The sequence below is a fragment of the Dermochelys coriacea genome, chromosome 10, assembly GCF_009764565.3.
Source record: "Dermochelys coriacea isolate rDerCor1 chromosome 10, rDerCor1.pri.v4, whole genome shotgun sequence".
In the NCBI taxonomy this organism is placed as follows: domain Eukaryota; kingdom Metazoa; phylum Chordata; order Testudines; family Dermochelyidae; genus Dermochelys; species Dermochelys coriacea.
The window spans coordinates 44,900,368-44,917,422 of NC_050077.1; the positions used below are offsets into that span (position 1 = coordinate 44,900,368).

Consider the following 17,055-nt stretch of genomic DNA (forward strand, 5'->3'; position numbering starts at 1 on the left):
GGAGTGGGGAGTTAGCATGACCTCTACTTGCCGCATTGGAGAGACCAAGACTGGGTACCCTGGTCAACGCTGGTGTCCAAACCTCAAAAAGGAGGTTGAAAAATTGTAAAGGGGTCAGCAAAGACTTAAAAGAATGAGTCAATAGTTGCAAACACTGCCTTAGACTTCAGATGCTCAATCTACTTAGTTTTCCAAGAGGAGATAAAGAGGTGACTGGATCATGGCCTTACAGGTATCTAGAGAAGAAAATTTCTGCTCGGCAAAGGCTCACTGACCTAACAAAGGCAGAATAAGATCCAGTGTCTGGAATCTGAAACTAAACAAATTCAGACTGGCAGTGAGGTGCGACCGTTTAAACACGAGGGCAGTTAGCCATTGGAACCACTTACCAGGAACATCGTGGCAGGCTTTAAATGAAGGCCAGGTGTGTTTCTAAAAGATCTACTCGAGCTCAACCAGATGGTATCATCTCAATGCAGGAATCACTGGGTGAGATTCTCTGCCTGGCTTCTGATGGAGGCCAGACTCAATTATCCCAATGGGGGTCTTCTGGCCTTAAATGCTTCGAGTCTTGAGTGTGGAGGGGATAACGTCTGGCCAGAATATGCACAATGGGCCTGTTCCTGCTCCCAACATCTGAGTTGTGCCATTGATGTCCAGGGGAGCAGAGTTGGGCCCATAAGAAGCACTCGCAACATTCTGTTGCTTATGTCTTTATTAGCACTGCCAATAAATAGGACTCAAAAAAGCAAGAGGAAAAGTCAGAAATAAACCCCTGGGTGGGAAAAGCATTCCATTAGTCAAAGGGGAAGGTGAGAGGAGAAATGGACTATGTGCTTGGTGGCTGGGCAGGTTAGGCGACAATACACCGGGCGTCACAGCTGGGAATCACGGTTCCTCCATTCAGAAGGATTAAGAACAGTGTACAGTTCAATACAAATTATCGTCGTCATCATCATCACTGCTGTCATCACCATTCTCAACAGTATCAGGCATAGTGGGGCGTGTGGTGGATGAGATAGCATCTTGAAAAAGGCCTTGTGGGGAATTCTTACTGGATGAGAGACCAGTTAGGCGGAGAATGCGCTGTGAGGAAGACAGAGAGAGATCACTGGCTGGTCTGGGGGATCTGAGATGGGCACTAGGGCTGAGGCAGCAGCCATTTTAGTTGGGGCTATGGGGCTTGCTGCAGAGAGGGAGCAGGAGATGTACATTTGGCCACTTGCACCCTCTAGAGTTGAAAGGTGCAATGAGGTCTTCTGAGGAGGCACGTCATACTGTGAAGTATCATCCCCTCTCGCCCCTGCCCCCATCCCCACTACTATGCCTCTGCGTATCTAGGCTCTTACTGTGCCCATCACCAGGGAGTCTGGCCAAGAGTGGCCATCCTAGTCCAGAGTAGCACCTGGACCTTGGACCACATGAAGATCTGGAGGGCTGGAAAAAAGCTAATGTTCTGCCAATATTTTAAACGGTTAAATGGGATGATACAGGTAACTATAGCCCACTTGACCTGACATTGCTCCCAGGCAAGATCATGGGAAGCCTGTTGCGAGATGAGTAATGATTCAAGGATGGCGATGTAATTATTGCCAGTCGCCATCGTTTATGGAAAGTAGTTCTTGTCAAACACAGCTGATGATCAGTTGTAAATGAGATCATAAGTTTGATTGATAACAGTCACTGTGTTGACAGCGTATACATGGACTTTGGACATTTGACTTAGCATTGCATGACATTCTGATTAAAAAATCAGCATTTCACAAAAACATTGTAGCACCCAGTAAATGGCTTAAAAACTCGCTAACGGGTAGACCTCAGAAAGTACTTGTCACTCAGGAATCATCATCCTAGGAGGTGTTTCCAGTGGGGGCCCGCTGGGATCTGGTCTTGGTTCAATGTTATTTAATCTCTTTGGCCAGGACATGGAAGGAAATGTCTACAATGGTTTGGCCATTTTTGCACTGGTTCTGGATGTACCTTATTCCTCCTTGGGCCCATCCCACTGACATTTTATCGTGGGGGCCCTGCAGACCCAGGGCGGGAGCTGGCACCGAATGGTTATTCCAGCCAGGCTGGTAAATGTGCCTGTGCAACTGTACCAAACTGCAAAGGCCTCTCTTTAAATGGATGATCTTCCATTTGGCTTGCTTCCTTTGGCTGTAATTTCATAGTATGGCCATCAGACACACCCCAGCTGGGCTGTACCACTCTGGTGTCACAAAGTGCCTCTAAACACAGTTTAGCTGGCCAGCTGAGCAAAATTATGGCTTTGTGTCATTGGATCATGCCTGTGAACCTGACTCACATATATTCCCCCCTTCACTCACCTCAGTCTATAAGGGTCTCCAGACCCCACACCTGGGGGCAAACTCAGGTAGGGATCTATGTAGCCCCATTTGCTACAAGGGATGATGATGGAATTCTGTTGGGGCTGCTACTCACCAACTCCAGGTTTCTGTTCTGCAGCTTTATGATGATCTTCTCATGCTTCCTCTTCTTCTCTGCCTCCTCATACTCTCTCTCTTGCATCTGGCGCCGGACCTCTCTTTCCTCAGCCTTGTCTTTAAGCTCTCTCTGATGCATGCATTCCTTGTGCTGTCTCTCTCTTTCCCGGTCCTCGTGCTCTCTCTTCTTCTCTTCCTCCTCGCGCTCTCGCTGCTTCTCTTCCTTCTCCTGCTGTCTCTTCTTCTCTGCCTCCTCATACTCTCTCTCTTGCATCTGGCACTGGACCTCTCTTTCCTTGGCCTTGTCTTCAAGCTCTCTCTGATGCATGCGTTCCTTGTGCTGTCGGTCTATTTCCTGGTCCTCGCGCTCTCGCTGCTTCTCTTCCCTCTCGCGCTGTCTCTTTGCCTCCTCGTTTTCCAGCTTTTTCAGATCCACCTTTGTGTATAAAGCACCCGGGTTATACTTGCCTTCACCTTGCTCATGTATCAGACATCCAGGGCCCGGTGCCTCACTGCCCTGCACCCTGTATCATCACGTACACTTGTGCAAAATGGGTGTAAAACACTACCTGCTCAGAATGGTTGTGCTTCACATGCACCTTGCACAAGTGACTGTGCAAGGTTCTAGGCCGGGCGAATCGGGCTCATGTTTTGATGGAAATCTGCATAGGACAGTGGAGCGACACTGATTTACACCAACTGGGGAACCAAGGTGTGGTTTGGTTTGTTTAGGGAGTGTTTCTTGGGCTCTGTGTAAATGTTTGTCCTTGTGACTCCTGTAGATGCTGCTGCCTTAAAGCTATTCGGTGCCTGTGTGATGCCATGAAAGGCTGGTCACCTTTCAGCATGGCTCCTGCCTGGCTAACACCTGCCCTGCAAATGAGCAAGGAACCATCCATGTGGCAAAACCTATTTATGCCTGAGTGCTCTAAGTGGGGCAATGTGGTCTAGATGAAATTACCTACTGTAAAGTGGGTGCACAACTGATTTGAAAAACTTCCCTCCAAGCGTAGTTATCAATGGTTCGCTGTCAAAGCGGAGGATGTGTCTAGTGGGGTCGCTCAGGTGGGTCTATCCTGGGTCCAGTACTAGTCAATATAACAAAGTGGAGATTATGCTTATGACATTTATGGGAAGACATCATAGTAGCATGGGACGGAAGCACCTTGGAGAACAAGATAAGAATTCAAAAGGATCTGGACAAATTGGAGCATTGATCTGAAATCAATGAGATGAAATTCAATAAAGACAAGTTGAAAGTACTACATTTAGGAAGGAAAAATCAAATTCACAACTACAAAATTGGAAATAACTGGCTAGGCAGCAGTACGGCTGGAAAGGATCTGGGGGTTATATTTGTGGATCACAAATTGAATATGAGCCAATATTGTGATGCAGTTGTGGAAAAGGCTAATATAATTCTGGGGTTTATTAAGAGCAGTGTCATATATAAGACACTGGAGGTAATTGTCCCATTCTACTCAGCACTGGTGAAGCCTCAGCTGGAGTATTTTGTCCAGTTCTAAGTGCCACACTTTAAGAAAGATGTGGCCAAATTGGTGAGCATCCAAAGGGGTCAACAAAAAAATGCTTAAAGGGTTAGAAAACCAGACCTCTTCCTGAGGCTACGTCAACACTAGAAACTTCAAAGCACTGCCACGGGAGCGCTTTGAAGTGTGTGTGTGGTCACGCTCTCCCAGAGCTCCTGGTAATCCGCTTCCACAAGGGGAATAGCTGCGAGCGCTGGGAGCCTGTCCACACTAGCACTTTAAACTGCTCAAACTTGCTGTGTAAGTGTAGACAAGCCCTCAGAGAAGAAGATTGTGGGAAAAACCTGGTAAGTCATCAAATATGCTAAAGCAGCTATAAAGACGATGATCAGTTTCTCTCCCTGTCCACTGAAGGTAGGACAAGAAGGTAGAATGAGAAGTAATGGGCTTAATCTGCAGCAAGGGAGATTTGTATCAGATATTAGGAAAAGCTTTCTAACTCTCAGGATAGTTAAATACTGGAAGAGGCTTCCAAGGGCGGTTGTAGAATCCCCATCGCTGGCAGTTTTTATGACCCGGTCAGACAAACCCGTCAGGGATGTTCTAGGTTGATTTGGGCCGGCCTGCATGCAGGGGGCTAGACCAGATGACCTACCACGTCCCTTCCAGCCCAACATTTCTAGTGCTCCTAGGAGCATATCCATGATGTGCTGAAAGGGGGTTAGACAGTGTGTGAGGTTTCTGGTCATTCCATTTGATTGGGTAGGAAGAGCTGGTGGGTGGGATTCCCAAGAGCCCTGTGGCCTAGCTGCTGGATTCACAAAGGGACTTAGGCACCTACCTCCAACAGCCAGGTGCCCTGACATTCACAGCACCCCCACTCAGCTGCCACCTGAGTTGCCGCCTGTGGCATGTGCAGAGGCCCCTACATCCTGACACTGCCCTGCTACCCAGAGCTCTGGCTCACCAGTGGGATTCTCAAAGCAGTGTTCCCCCTGCAAGGCCTGATCCCAAAGGCCTGCTCTGCACACTTACTGGTTCGGACGCCTCACAAAAGGGAGCTGGTGTCCAACAGACTGGGAATTTTGGAGGCTGGCTTGGCTGCATATATATCAGTCTACCCAGTAGCTGGGGCACTCACCTGGCATGTGGGCAGGCCAGATTTGAATCCCTGCTCTGCCTGATTTGAAGTGAGGACTTGAACCCATGTGAATGCCCTAACCACGAGCCCATGGGCTGTAATGGGGGTGTGCCCCTCTCTGGTTCTTTCTGAGAAAGGGCTGACCTGGCTTCGGTTTCTAACTGCAGGGAGGGGTCGTGGTGGAGAATCCTGGGCAGTGGAGGGGCCTCCCTCCAGCCTGTCAGTCAGGCACCTAAGTACCCTACGGATCTGGCCCTGCAGCCTCACCCCTTTCCACTGCATGTCACTCCTGGGCAGCCCCCCACTCACTATCTGAGAATCCCTGTCTTAGATGCCTAACTCTCCTTGTGTGTTGTCTGGGGAGCCTGAGCGCCTAACTTGGGCCCAGCAGTTAGATGTCGCAGCGCTGAGTCCAAGTCCCTTTTGTGAATCTAGCCTGAAGTGCCTGGGGAAAGGCCCTGGGGTTTGTGCTCCTTGGTCCCTTAGGCACTTACTCTCCAGTGACTGAACCTTTGATGCTTGTTTCCTTTCCCTGAGGACAATGGATGCAGTAAGCTGGTAACTACTCAGTAATACATCCTCTGTATGTGCATGGGGGTGGGGGGTTCCTAGCACATGTGGGCTAAATATTCTGTGTGTTACAGTAGCACCTACAGGCTCCAGCTAAGATCAGGCCCTGTGGTGCTAGCTGTTCTCCATACACAACATGGTGAGAGCTAGTCTCTGCCCTGGGGAATTTACAATCTAATTAGCCAACAAACAAAGGCAGACTTGTTACCCCATTTTACAGCTTGAGGCCCAGAGAGACTCCATGACTCCAATCCCTGTTCTCCTGCATGCCAGGCACTGCCTTAACCAGAAGCCATCCCTGCCCTCACGTGGCTGGCGTGACACTAGAGCCTGTGAAGCGGAGCCGCTGCTGGCTCTGGACTGCAGCCTGTGGGGGGCCCAAGAAACCATGCTGCACTCACCTCTGTTGAAAAAATGCCGCCCATCTGTGAAAACAAAACCAGAGATCAGCTACCCTCAGTCATGGATGAAACTGGGAGGGGAGGGTGAGACAGAACAGGGGACATATGGCACTGCTGGGGGGGCACGGGTATAGAAGGGCAAGGACACTTCTGTGGCTCCTGGCTGGAAGGTGGCTTTGCAACCAACCACCTACACTTGAGCTGGCTCTGTCCTGAAGGCTGGGTGGAGTCTGCTCTGGCTCCCACTCCCCCAGCATCTGAGCCCCTCCCTGACCCAATGGGAGTCAACCCCCCGCCGTCCCCCCCGAGAGGCAACACAGCAGCCTCACAACATTCCCACAGGGAAGCTGAGGCACAGAGATGAAGTGCCTCACCCCAGGTCACGCCGCAATTGACCCCAGCTCTCTGGACCCACAGCCAAGAGGAACAAGGAGCTGGCTCCACAGGTGAACCTGCATCCCTGCCTCCCACCTACTGCCCCAGATCCTGCCTAGGCAGCTATGTCAAGAGGTGCTGGGCTGCTGCACAGCGTAGGAGTGCGTGGAGCATAGATCCTATGGGCAGATGCTCAGCTCTGCTATGCCTGCTTTGTTCCCATCAGGCATGTTCCTCAGCTCTCAGTTTAATTATGTCTGTGCACTGTAGCTAATCATCGTATTTAATTATGGGATTTATTGTTGTGGTTAATTCATATTTACTCAGTGTGTGATGGCATGGGCAGCACATGGCTCCAGCATTTGGGGAAGCTGGCCAAATGCCAGACACTCCCCTGACACCTGGACCGTGGCCCTGCCCCCTGCTCCACCCCAAGACCCTGCCTCCACTCGGCCTCCTCCCCCAAGGCCCTGCCCACACTCCACCCCCGCTCGGCCCCCTCACCTGCTGGTCGCTGAGTCGTTCCACCCCTCCCTCCCCCGAGACCCCTACTGCCCCCCTGAGTCCCTCACCTCCTCCACTCCCCAGAGGTCTCCAATGCCTGCCGCCTCCCTCCTCCCCACCACCCCTCTTCCCCCACAGGCCTGCCTGGCTGCTGCTCACTGAGTCGTTCTGCCCCACCGCATCTCTCCCCCGAGGTCTCCACCGCCCGCTGAATTCCTCCCTTCCTCCACACGCCCCCCCCGGCCCTGAGTTCCCCGCTGCCTGCAACTTACCACATCCGTCCTCTCCTCCACCCTTCCTCCTCCAAAGGCCCCCCCACCTGCCTGCCACTCGCTGAGTTGCTCTACTGCCCTCCCCCGAGACCCTCACTGCCTACTGCGTCCCTCCTCTTCTTCACCCTATGGAAGAGGGGAGGGATTCAGTGAGCAAAGGGCACCTTGCAGGAGGGGTTGAGCAGGGACAGGAAGAGTTGGCGTGCAAACGGGGCCACGGGGGAAAAGCAGGAGGTGGCCTCAGGGCAGAGCACAGGTGGGGCCACCACGGCCCAGAGGTCCACGGTCTCAAAGGCAGGTCAATGTCTGTGCCACAGGGGAGGATAAGCTTCCCCTGGCCTACTATACCTGCTGCCCATGTGTGATGGATAGATTTCAGTTGTAGGTAAAAGTGTAGGAATAAACAGAATAGTAGGAGAGGGTGTAAGGCTGACATATTTGTGAGGGATGAGTATGTAAGCACAGTTAGGTTATAATGGTAGGCCTGCAGGTTGAGGCCTGTAAGATTTTAGTTTAGCCACCTTAGACCTAAGAAGAGTTGACATGAGGAGGTGCCCCCAGTAGTAACCCTGTACCAATAAAGTTACAAGATTACTGTAAAATATGTACCAATAGATGACGTTTGGGAAAATATGACACAATGCTCCACTACAAGATGCCCAAATGTAACCTCACCAGACATTCTGCAGCAACCACAGGTTACCATGGGGCCTTGTTGACATAAATACTAATCAAAATAAGGGAAATTAAGAGGATAGTCTATGAAAAGCAGCACACCCCAAATTTCATGGGGTGTGGAAGATAAGAGGAAAGGGGTTGGACCCTTCATGTATATGCATAAGGGTTATAGATGTGAGTGTAACAAAGGATAGAAGGGATTACCCAGCATGAACAGGGAAGAAAAACCCATCTGCAGACCCTTCACAGATGACCATCTGTTGAGAGATCAATCCAACTCTACAGCACCCTTGGGGATGTGAGTATGAAAATACTGGTGCTAGACGACTTATGGTTTGTCACTTTCTTTGTGTACATTTTAGTAGTTGGGGCTTTGTTCATCTGTTCAATGCAATTATTAATTAAATGTTGATTGAGAACTTCTGACTATTATTGTGGTCACTGCTGTTGTTCCTTGGACGTTCCTAGAGTCTCCAAACCTAATGACATGCCTCAGGGTGATTCACACCCTGCTAATTCTGATACTGTGGTCATTAGGGAGTGCAAACCTTTGGCACAGGTCACTCTGGTCTAAGGTATCACTGGCAATACCAACCTAGCAATATTATAAGAGCTACAGCACACTCCCGCCCTGCACATGCTGTGAGTAGGGTTACCGTAAGTCCAGGTTTTCCCAGACATCGCCTCTTTTAAGATTCTCTACCCTCTGTCTGGGCAGATTTTTCAAATAACAGGCAATGTCTGGGATTTTTGCAGAGCAGAGGTTGCAGCTCAGAAAGACCCCTGATTGGTCCACTTCCCAATTGGTCCCTACCTGCATTCCCCTGTAGCCACACCTACTGGATCCCACCCACCCAGGCCCTGGCTCCCAGACCTGGGAAGAGAGTCCTGCAGGGAGGCGCTGACTTCCGGCTGTTGCTGCGTCCTGAGCTTGCGCCAGCCCCTCTGCCACCATGACAGGGAGTGACACTTAGGGTGACCAGATGTCCTGATTTTATAGGGACAGTCCTGATTTTTGGGTCTTTTTCTTATATAGGCTCCTGTTACCCCCTACCCCTGTTCCAATTTTTCACATTTGCTGTCTGGACTCTGGTCACCCTAATGACACTGCCCCCCCTCCAGTGAATACCCCCCCGCAGGTACCCCCAGCTCCTTCAACTCCCCCAACTGTACCTTCTCTCCAGCAGCCCCCAGATATCCTCTCCAGCACCTCCCAAAGAATACACAACCCTCCTGCACCTCCCAGGTACCCCTCCCAGTACATGCAACCCCTCCAGCACTCCACAAATACCTCCTCCAGCATCCCCAACTATATCCCCCTCCAACTCCCCTGTTCACCCCTTCTCTCTCCCTTCTCCCCTCCAACTCTCCCGCTGCCCCACAGTGTCCTCTTTTTGGTAACCCTAGCTGTGAGCAAACAAACGCCTCACACTCTGTCCTGCCCTCCCCTTCAGCAAAACATTCGCAGCTTCACCTTCCTCCATAGCTGCTGCTTCTCCCCCACTTTTACTTTCGACCGTTTCCTGCTCCTCCTGACCCCAGGACTCCCAGTCCCCCTGGCATTCCCCCCTCAGCTGCCTGCTCTGTCAGCCATCTGCTCCTTCCTCCCCACTTTCTCAGTTGCAATTCCTACTTGCTATGAGCAGAAGATTTTTTGAACGCTGCTCCTAGAGCAATAGCTCCACAGTCACCGAAGAAACTGGGCGACATAAAGCTCATTGGCTGCAGTAGGACATTTACTCGGTGATCACGTTAGTGCATCTGGCTTCAAATCAGTGCAGACCAGAACTGTGCAAGGACAGAAGAGACCCCACACAGACACACATACAAGCACTGCAGAGGAGCAGCAGCATGAGACAAAGACAGTTAGTTGCTAATAGGAAAAGGTTTAAAACATCCGGACTTCCCGCACTGATCTGCAGTTAACAAGTCTGGTACCAGTCCTGCCACAGAACCGCCAAGGTACGTGCGTGGAGACACTGCGCTGTTAGAAAAAGGAACTGAACAGAAAGAGTAAAGTGTTACCTTGTTTCAACCTGCAACTGAGTGGGTGCTCTGATCCGAGAGCTTGTCGCTCTGACTAGATGCTTCTAGCTGCTGCACAAGGAAGTGGTTAGAGCAAACAGAACACCACCCAATAACTAGACTAGCCTTTTCCTGTAACTACCAGCCCCAGATTATTTATTCATCATTCAGTGTTGGGGTTCTCATGCGAGCCAGACAAAGCACATCAGCCAATATGGTTGGTAGCAAAGCCGTTTATCTATTATTTCCTCATTGCTTTTATACACTCCTCTTACATAACATTTTCAACCCCCTCCCAAGTCCATCATCCGGTCACGGAGACATTTTGTTGGTCGAGCAGCCTTAGCACGGGCTGTACATGTGCATTCTTCCTCTTGATTGGAGCACAGCTGTCCGCTATCTGTTGTCGACAGGATCTGGTGTTGCCAGTTTGTCTGGGTCATTTTCCAGCCTGTAACTCTTTCTCAAGGTTCATTAAAGGGTCATCAAAGGTTCACCGCAACCTTAACTAGCTCATAAACATTCTTAACTAGCTCACAAACACACCATGTTCCCACAATTCAGCTGCATCCAGGTTTTCCCCCATGTGACGTTACTGACATGAACTGTGACCATATAGATCATTGTTGATCTATAGATCAACCAAGGTCCAAATCTTGTATAAAGGAGGTCAAGAAGGTGTCTATAGAAAGGTTGTAATTTGCTGGTTATGATTATGCTGTCTGCATCTGTGTATCATTTTTGTATTTGAAGTTATGAATATTGGCTATGTACTTGTATCTCAATGTGTTTGATTCTAAGTAGCACCAGTGAAGCATTTGGTCAGCTTCTTCGGAAAGGACTATTCTGACTAAGTTCCCCAACAAGAAACACTTAACTGACAATGGACCTCCGGAGACTCCAATCCACATCTGAGGAGCCTTCCTGGGATGTTCAAGGTAGCATGTGAGCAATGGCTGCCGCCTGCAAACTGAGTCATGCATGGACATGTGACTTGACCATGTGACTCCAAATTCCATCTTGCTGCTGTGATTTTCCATAGTAAGAACAAAGGGGTTTCCTTCCACATGGCAGAGGATATAAAAGGCTCTGGAAACCCCTCCATTTTGTCTTCAATCCTGCTTCTTACCTCTGGAGGAACTTTGCTACAAACTGAAGCTCTGAACAAAGGACTGAATGACCCATCCAGGCTGTGGATGTACTCCAGAGATTTGATTTGAACCTGCAGTTTATTCCATCACTGCTACAAGCCTGAATCAAGAACTGTGCCATTACTGTATGTAATTGATTCCATTTAACCAATTCTAGCTCTCATCTTTATTTCTTTCTTTATATGAATAAACCTTTAGATTTTAGATCCTAAAGGATTGGCAACAGAGTGATTTGTGGATAAGATCTGACTTGTATATTGACCTGGGTCTGAGGCTTGGTCCTTTGAGATCGGGAGAACTATTTTTCTTTTCCTGGGGTAGTGGTTTTCATAACCATTCGGCCCCATAAGGAGTGGTTGCTGGTGGTGATACAAGGGAACTGGAGTATCTAAAGGAGTTGTTTGTATGACTTTTGGTTAGCCAGTGGGGTAAAACCGAAGTCCTCTCTGTTTGGCTGGTTTGGTGTGCCTTAGAAGAGGAGGAACCCCAGCCTTGGGTTGTGACTACCCTGCTCTAAGCAATTTGTCCTGAATTGATACTCTCGGTAGTGTCCTGCCAAAGGGAGCATTGTTACACCTAGAAACAGCAAATAAACTAGTATGTCGGGGCAGCACCAGAGGCCATCTGGGCTCAATAAAGTTCCCCTGGGGGACATCAGGTTTAGCTGGCAAGCTGAGTGGAGTTATGGCTGCTTTGTGTCATTGGAGCAGCCGACACGTGTCTGTAAACCTGACTCATTATATATTGCCCCCCTCTTCACTCCCCTGTGAATCTATACACCTGGGGGCAAACTCAGGTAGGGATCTGTGTAGCCCATTTGCTACAAGGGATAACAATGGATCCCACTCACCAGCTTCAGGGATCTGATGATCACATCATCTCCTCTTTCCTTGGTCTTGTCCTCAAGCTCTCTCTCTCCTCGCACGTTGTCTGGGGTGCCTGTACATGCTACTGTAACACACAATGAATGTTGGCTTCTACACCAAGGAACTGGCCCAAACCTTCCCCAGGACCCAACCCAAATCCCCATATTTACTAGCATTCAAAAATACCGCAGGGAAAATAGCCCGAGCCGTGAGCCAGCCCAGCAGACAGGGGAACTTTCCCATCGCCCACCCAGCTCCAGTAATGCAAGAGCACTAAAGCCAGAAGTAGCTCTTACCTGGGCTATTGAGGCCCTGGAGCTGGGAAACAACCTTGTCCCTCCTCAGCCTGTGATGCTGGGCAAAAAATTTTTATGCTGGGGGCATAAAGCGATGGATGAGTGACCTGCATGGAGAGAGAGACAGAGATGGGCAGTGGGGATGGAGACCACACAGGATTGCCCAGAGAGGGGGAAGGGGACAGGGACTGCATGCGATCGCCTGGTGAGTAGGGAGGGGACATGGACCATGTGGGATCACCAGGGGAGGGGACAGGGACTGAGCAGGATCGCCCAGCGAGCGGGGGAGGGACCACACAGGATTGTCCAACAAGGACAAGGAGGTGGAATGGAAGGAGAACCACATTGAAGCACCCAGTGAGGAGGTGCAGACGCACAGGGACAGGAAGCAGGCAGAATCCCTGTGACATTTCCTGGGGTAGCCAGTGTTGCGAATTATACCTGATCGGTCACGCACAGTTCAAGTTTTAGGCTGAGGCACCAAAAACCAGGTCCACATCTGCAGAGTTTCCAGTCTGTGTTTAATGCATTACGCTTGAGCGTGGTGCCCCCCCGCTAGTCAGGAGGGGACCTCGTATACAGTTTATGCAAAGCTTATATACCATCTGACATCGCGTGCTGCCCTCGTGCATCGGCACCCTTAACCAATGAATTCCATCCTCACCCCATCCTCAGCCACTCTCTGGTGAGTGCTTTCTCGTGTTCTGAGAATGTCAGCAACTTTATCATTAAAACGGAACATACAGTTACACAACGTGCCTCGCATACCACAAAGACAGGAAGGACAACAGTTTCAAGGCTCGAAACGATTCCCCAAATGTGCTGCGGTCTGTGCTGCACAGACAGTGGCTGGCGCCAAAAGGTGCCAGCTCTGCACATATTAGCTTTTCCCTCAACACCAGGGTGGCAGGATCCTTGCTACCACTTGTCCTCAGCATGAGCCTTGTCTGTGCCTGCCAACCCCGCTGGCCACAGCTAACACAAGCCCTGACATCTTGGCCTCACAGACCCAGCTGTCACTCTGCAGGTTAGCGATAGGCACACCCCAGCCCCCAAGCCTTCTTGGGAATGTCCCACCCCTGAGTCATTGGACACTTGCCACATTCACCCGTCAGCAGCTTCCAAAGAAGCAGTGAGCCCTCGGTTTACCAGTTGCAGCTCAGCTCCCAACTCCATTTAACTCACAGCACTTGCATTTATTTACAGTGAAATCAAGGATACGGTTATTTAACAAAGCCCAGAGATTCACTTAATAGCACGTAGATGTACTGGCAACAAATGAATGGTTACATCCAATATAAAATCATAACACCCATCCTAGAGCCTAGACTTGCTTAACAAGTTACCTTCTTGGCTTATATGATAATTCTCTGCCAAAAATCCTTCTCACAGCACTGTATGGCCAAGCTGGCTGGGACCCTCCTTTCAGAAGACATGCACACTGGCAGCTTGGCTTCTAGGTGAAGGATCTCCCTTCCTCCCCAACCTATACCAGTCCCTTCCATTGCTGTCAATCATAAGCAAGCAAGTCCCTGCTGATTGTTTTTTTCATGTAGCTTTTCTCTCTTGAACATTTTGCAGTCTTTTGCCTGGCACCTGGCTCTGTTTACAAATGGGCACAGAGTGCGAGGCAGACAACACACAGCTAGCCAGACAGGGAGTTAGGCATCCCTTTCCTCACATCAGGGGCACTTGATACCACCAAAGAGACTCCTGACCCCCACCATAGGGTCCCAGTCATGCCCTGGGAGCTCTTGTCTGGATCTCATCCCTGCCAAAGGGACACCTGATGTCACCCCAGGGGAACTTCATTGGGCCCAGATGGGCTCCAGTGCTGCCCTTGACACTCTAGTTTATTCGCTGTGTCTGGAGGGGAAAACCTGGGTGTAGCTGAATGGTTAATAAATAATCTGGGGGACGTAGTTAAGGGCAAAGACTAATCCAGTTATTGGATGATACTCTGGTTGCTCTAACTACTTCCTTGTGCAGTAGCTATATGTGTTTTGCCAGATCAGAGCTGTGGGATCTACGGTCATACCACCCACACAGCTGCCTTTTTAGAGCTTGAAACAAGATAACGTTTTATTTTTTGTTCTTTTCTCTAACTGCGCCGTGTCACCACGCATGTACTGTGGTGGTTTGTGACAAAGTTGGTACAAGACTTGTTAACTGCAGATCCGTGTGCGGCAAGTCCAGATAAGAGCATAAGAGCACACGTAGAGCAGCCATACTGGGTCAGCCCAAAGTCCATCTTGCCTGACATCCCAGATCCGACTGTTGGGATTTTCCAGTGTATCCCTGGGGTGTCTAGTCTACCCCAATAAGGTTCAGGAGTCAACACTTTAACTGAAAGTACCTTTATTAGTCCAAAGGCTGATCAGCACTTGATCAGTGTAAAACTGATATAAGTGGGATCAGAATGACATGGCCAAGCCATAGAGTAAAGTAGATAGAAGACCACAAGAAAAATGACACTGAACAAACTCCAAGGCATCTGCTGCTGAACCTCCACCCGGATGGTAAAAATACAGTTGCTCAATTTAACTTCATTTTTCTCATTTCTTTTGGAGCTAAGATCCAAATTTAGGGTGGGATTTTCAAAAAGCACCTAAGCGACCAATAAAAGTCAGTGGGATTTGTGCTCCTAAATTACATGGGTATTTTTGAAAATTCCACCCAAGACAATTAAATCATGATAACCAACCTCTCTGAACTCTAAAACAGAGATTCACCCTACACAAGAGGTGGTAGATCAACAAGCTAATATTCTGAAATGTGTAGTCTATGTTAATAAAAGTTGGGGTTTACCAAGCTTAACACATACGTACAGTCTCAGTGAAAGAGGTATTCCCAGAATAAATAAATAAAATGTAAGTCCTGAAAGGGTGAGAAGAGAAAAGATAAAAATGTTGAGGGTGTGATAAGATTTACGAAACACAGGTCCAGTTTTAATCTCTGCTGCCATCTTCAGTGCTAGTTATCTCCACCAGAGAGAGCCAAAGTACAATCCATAATAGTTACCAGCATGCTGGATTAGCCTGAGTTATTTTTGGAGGTTTGATAGTGAAAGTAAGGGGCTCCCCATATTCAGTTTGTGTTCGTATATAATTTTAACACCCTCCTTTTACTAAATACAGGAGAGGCAAATTCTGTCCTCAGTTACACACATACACCCCAGTGGAGACTGGCAAGCCACACTAGTGCCACAGGGCAAAATTTGGCCCATTTTATTTAGCAGCAACTCTCCCTTACTGAAAGGAGAATCACTGATAGTGAACTATCCCCTTGACAGGACATAAAAACGGCCATACTAGGTCAGACCAATGGTCCATCTAGCTCAGTATCCTGTCTTCTGACAGTGGCCAATGCCAGATGCTACAAAGGGATTGAACAGAACAGGTAATCATCAAGTGGGAGGGATAGCTCAGTGGTTTGAGCATTGGCCTGCTAAACCCAGCTTTGTGAGTTCAATCCTTGAGGGGACCATTTAGAGAACTGGGGCAAAAAAAATAATTGGGGATTGTGCCTGCTTTGAGCAGGGAGTTGGACTAGATGATCTCCTGAGGTCCCTTCCAACTCTGATATTCTATTCTAAGTGATCCATTCTGTCATCCAGTCCCAGCATCTGACAATCAGCAGTTAAGAGATACCAAGAACATGGGGTGGCATCCCTGACCCACTTGGCTAATAGCCACTGATGGACCTATCCTCCAGAAATGTATCTAATTCGTTCTTGAACCCAGTTATACTTTTAGCTTTCACAACATCCCTTGGTAATGAACTACACAGGTTGACTGTGCATGGTGTGAAGTACTTCCTTATGTTTGAAACCTGCTGCTAATTAATTTTATTGCATTACCCCCTGCTTCTTGTGCTATGTGAAGGGATAAACAACACTTCCTTATTAACCTTCTCCACACCAAGTCATGATTTTGTAGCCATCTATCATATCCCCCTTAGTAGCCCCTTTTCCAAGCTGAACAGTCCCAGTGTTTTACTCTCTACTCATATGAAAGCTGTTCCATGCCCTTCATCATGGTTGTTGCCCTTCTCTGCATCTTTCCTAATATATCATTTTTTGAGTATTCAAGGTGTGGGTGTACCATGGATTTATATAGTGGCATTACGATAGTTACTGTCTTATTATTTATCCCTTTCCTAGTGGCTCCTAACATTGTTAGTTTCTTTAACTGCCCCTGCACATTGGGTGGATGTTTTCAGAGAACTGTCTACAGTGACTCCAAGATCTCTTTCTTGAGTGGTTACAGCTAAGTTAGATCCTGACCCCATCATTTTGTATGTCCAGTTGGGATTATGTTTTCCAATGTGCATTACATTGCATTTATCAACACTGAATTTCATCTGCCATTTTGTTGCCCGGTCACCCAGTTATGTGAGACCTCTTTGTAACTCTTCGCAGTCTGCTTTGGACTTAACTATCTTGAATAATTTTATATCATCTGCAAATTTTGTCATCTCACTATGTATTCCTTTTTCCAGATCGTAGGGAACACCACTATTACCTCTCTCCATTCTGAAAACTGACCATTTATTTCTACCCTTTGTTTCTTATCTTTTAACCAGTTACTGGTCCATGAGAGAACCTTCTCTCTTATTCAATGACTCCTTACTTTGCTTAAGAGCCTTTGGTAAGGTACCTTATCAACGACTTTCTGGAAGTCCAAGTATACTATATCCACCGGATCACCCTTGTCCACATGTTTGTTGATCCCCTTCAAGAATTCTAATATAGTGGTGAGGCATGATTTCCCTTTACAAAAGCCATATTGACTCTTCCCCAACAGATAATGTTCATCTATGTGTCACTAATTCTGTTCT

At 48.5% G+C, this 17,055-nt stretch overlaps 1 protein-coding gene and 1 long non-coding RNA gene across 4 annotated transcripts; both read right to left on the bottom strand.

The window, feature by feature from the left end:
* Positions 1-700: 700 nt before the first annotated feature.
* On the bottom strand, positions 701-10,083 carry GOLGA6L10 (golgin A6 family like 10). 3 transcript variants are annotated; one of them, XM_043494456.1, is made up of 5 exons: positions 9,904-10,075; positions 6,050-6,073; positions 2,808-2,883; positions 2,446-2,672; positions 701-1,086 (listed from the first exon to the last, which is right to left on the bottom strand). In XM_043494456.1, exons 2-5 carry the CDS (start codon positions 6,071-6,073, stop codon positions 931-933), a joined length of 483 nt encoding a protein of 160 aa, XP_043350391.1. In that variant the 5' UTR covers positions 9,904-10,075; the 3' UTR covers positions 701-930. The 3 variants fall into 3 exon arrangements, with proteins under 3 accessions (XP_043350391.1, XP_043350389.1, XP_038274571.1); XM_043494454.1 differs by having other exon boundaries at positions 2,446-2,878; positions 6,045-6,073; positions 9,904-10,083; XM_038418643.2 differs by having other exon boundaries at positions 2,446-2,883; positions 9,904-10,082.
* Positions 10,084-11,235: 1,152 nt separating this feature from the next.
* LOC122456191 lies at positions 11,236-12,720 on the bottom strand. Its single transcript, XR_006274909.1, has 3 exons — positions 12,658-12,720; positions 12,217-12,323; positions 11,236-12,005 (listed from the first exon to the last, which is right to left on the bottom strand). It is a non-coding gene; the product is annotated as an uncharacterized LOC122456191 (long non-coding RNA).
* Between the last annotated feature and the right edge of the window lie 4,335 nt (positions 12,721-17,055).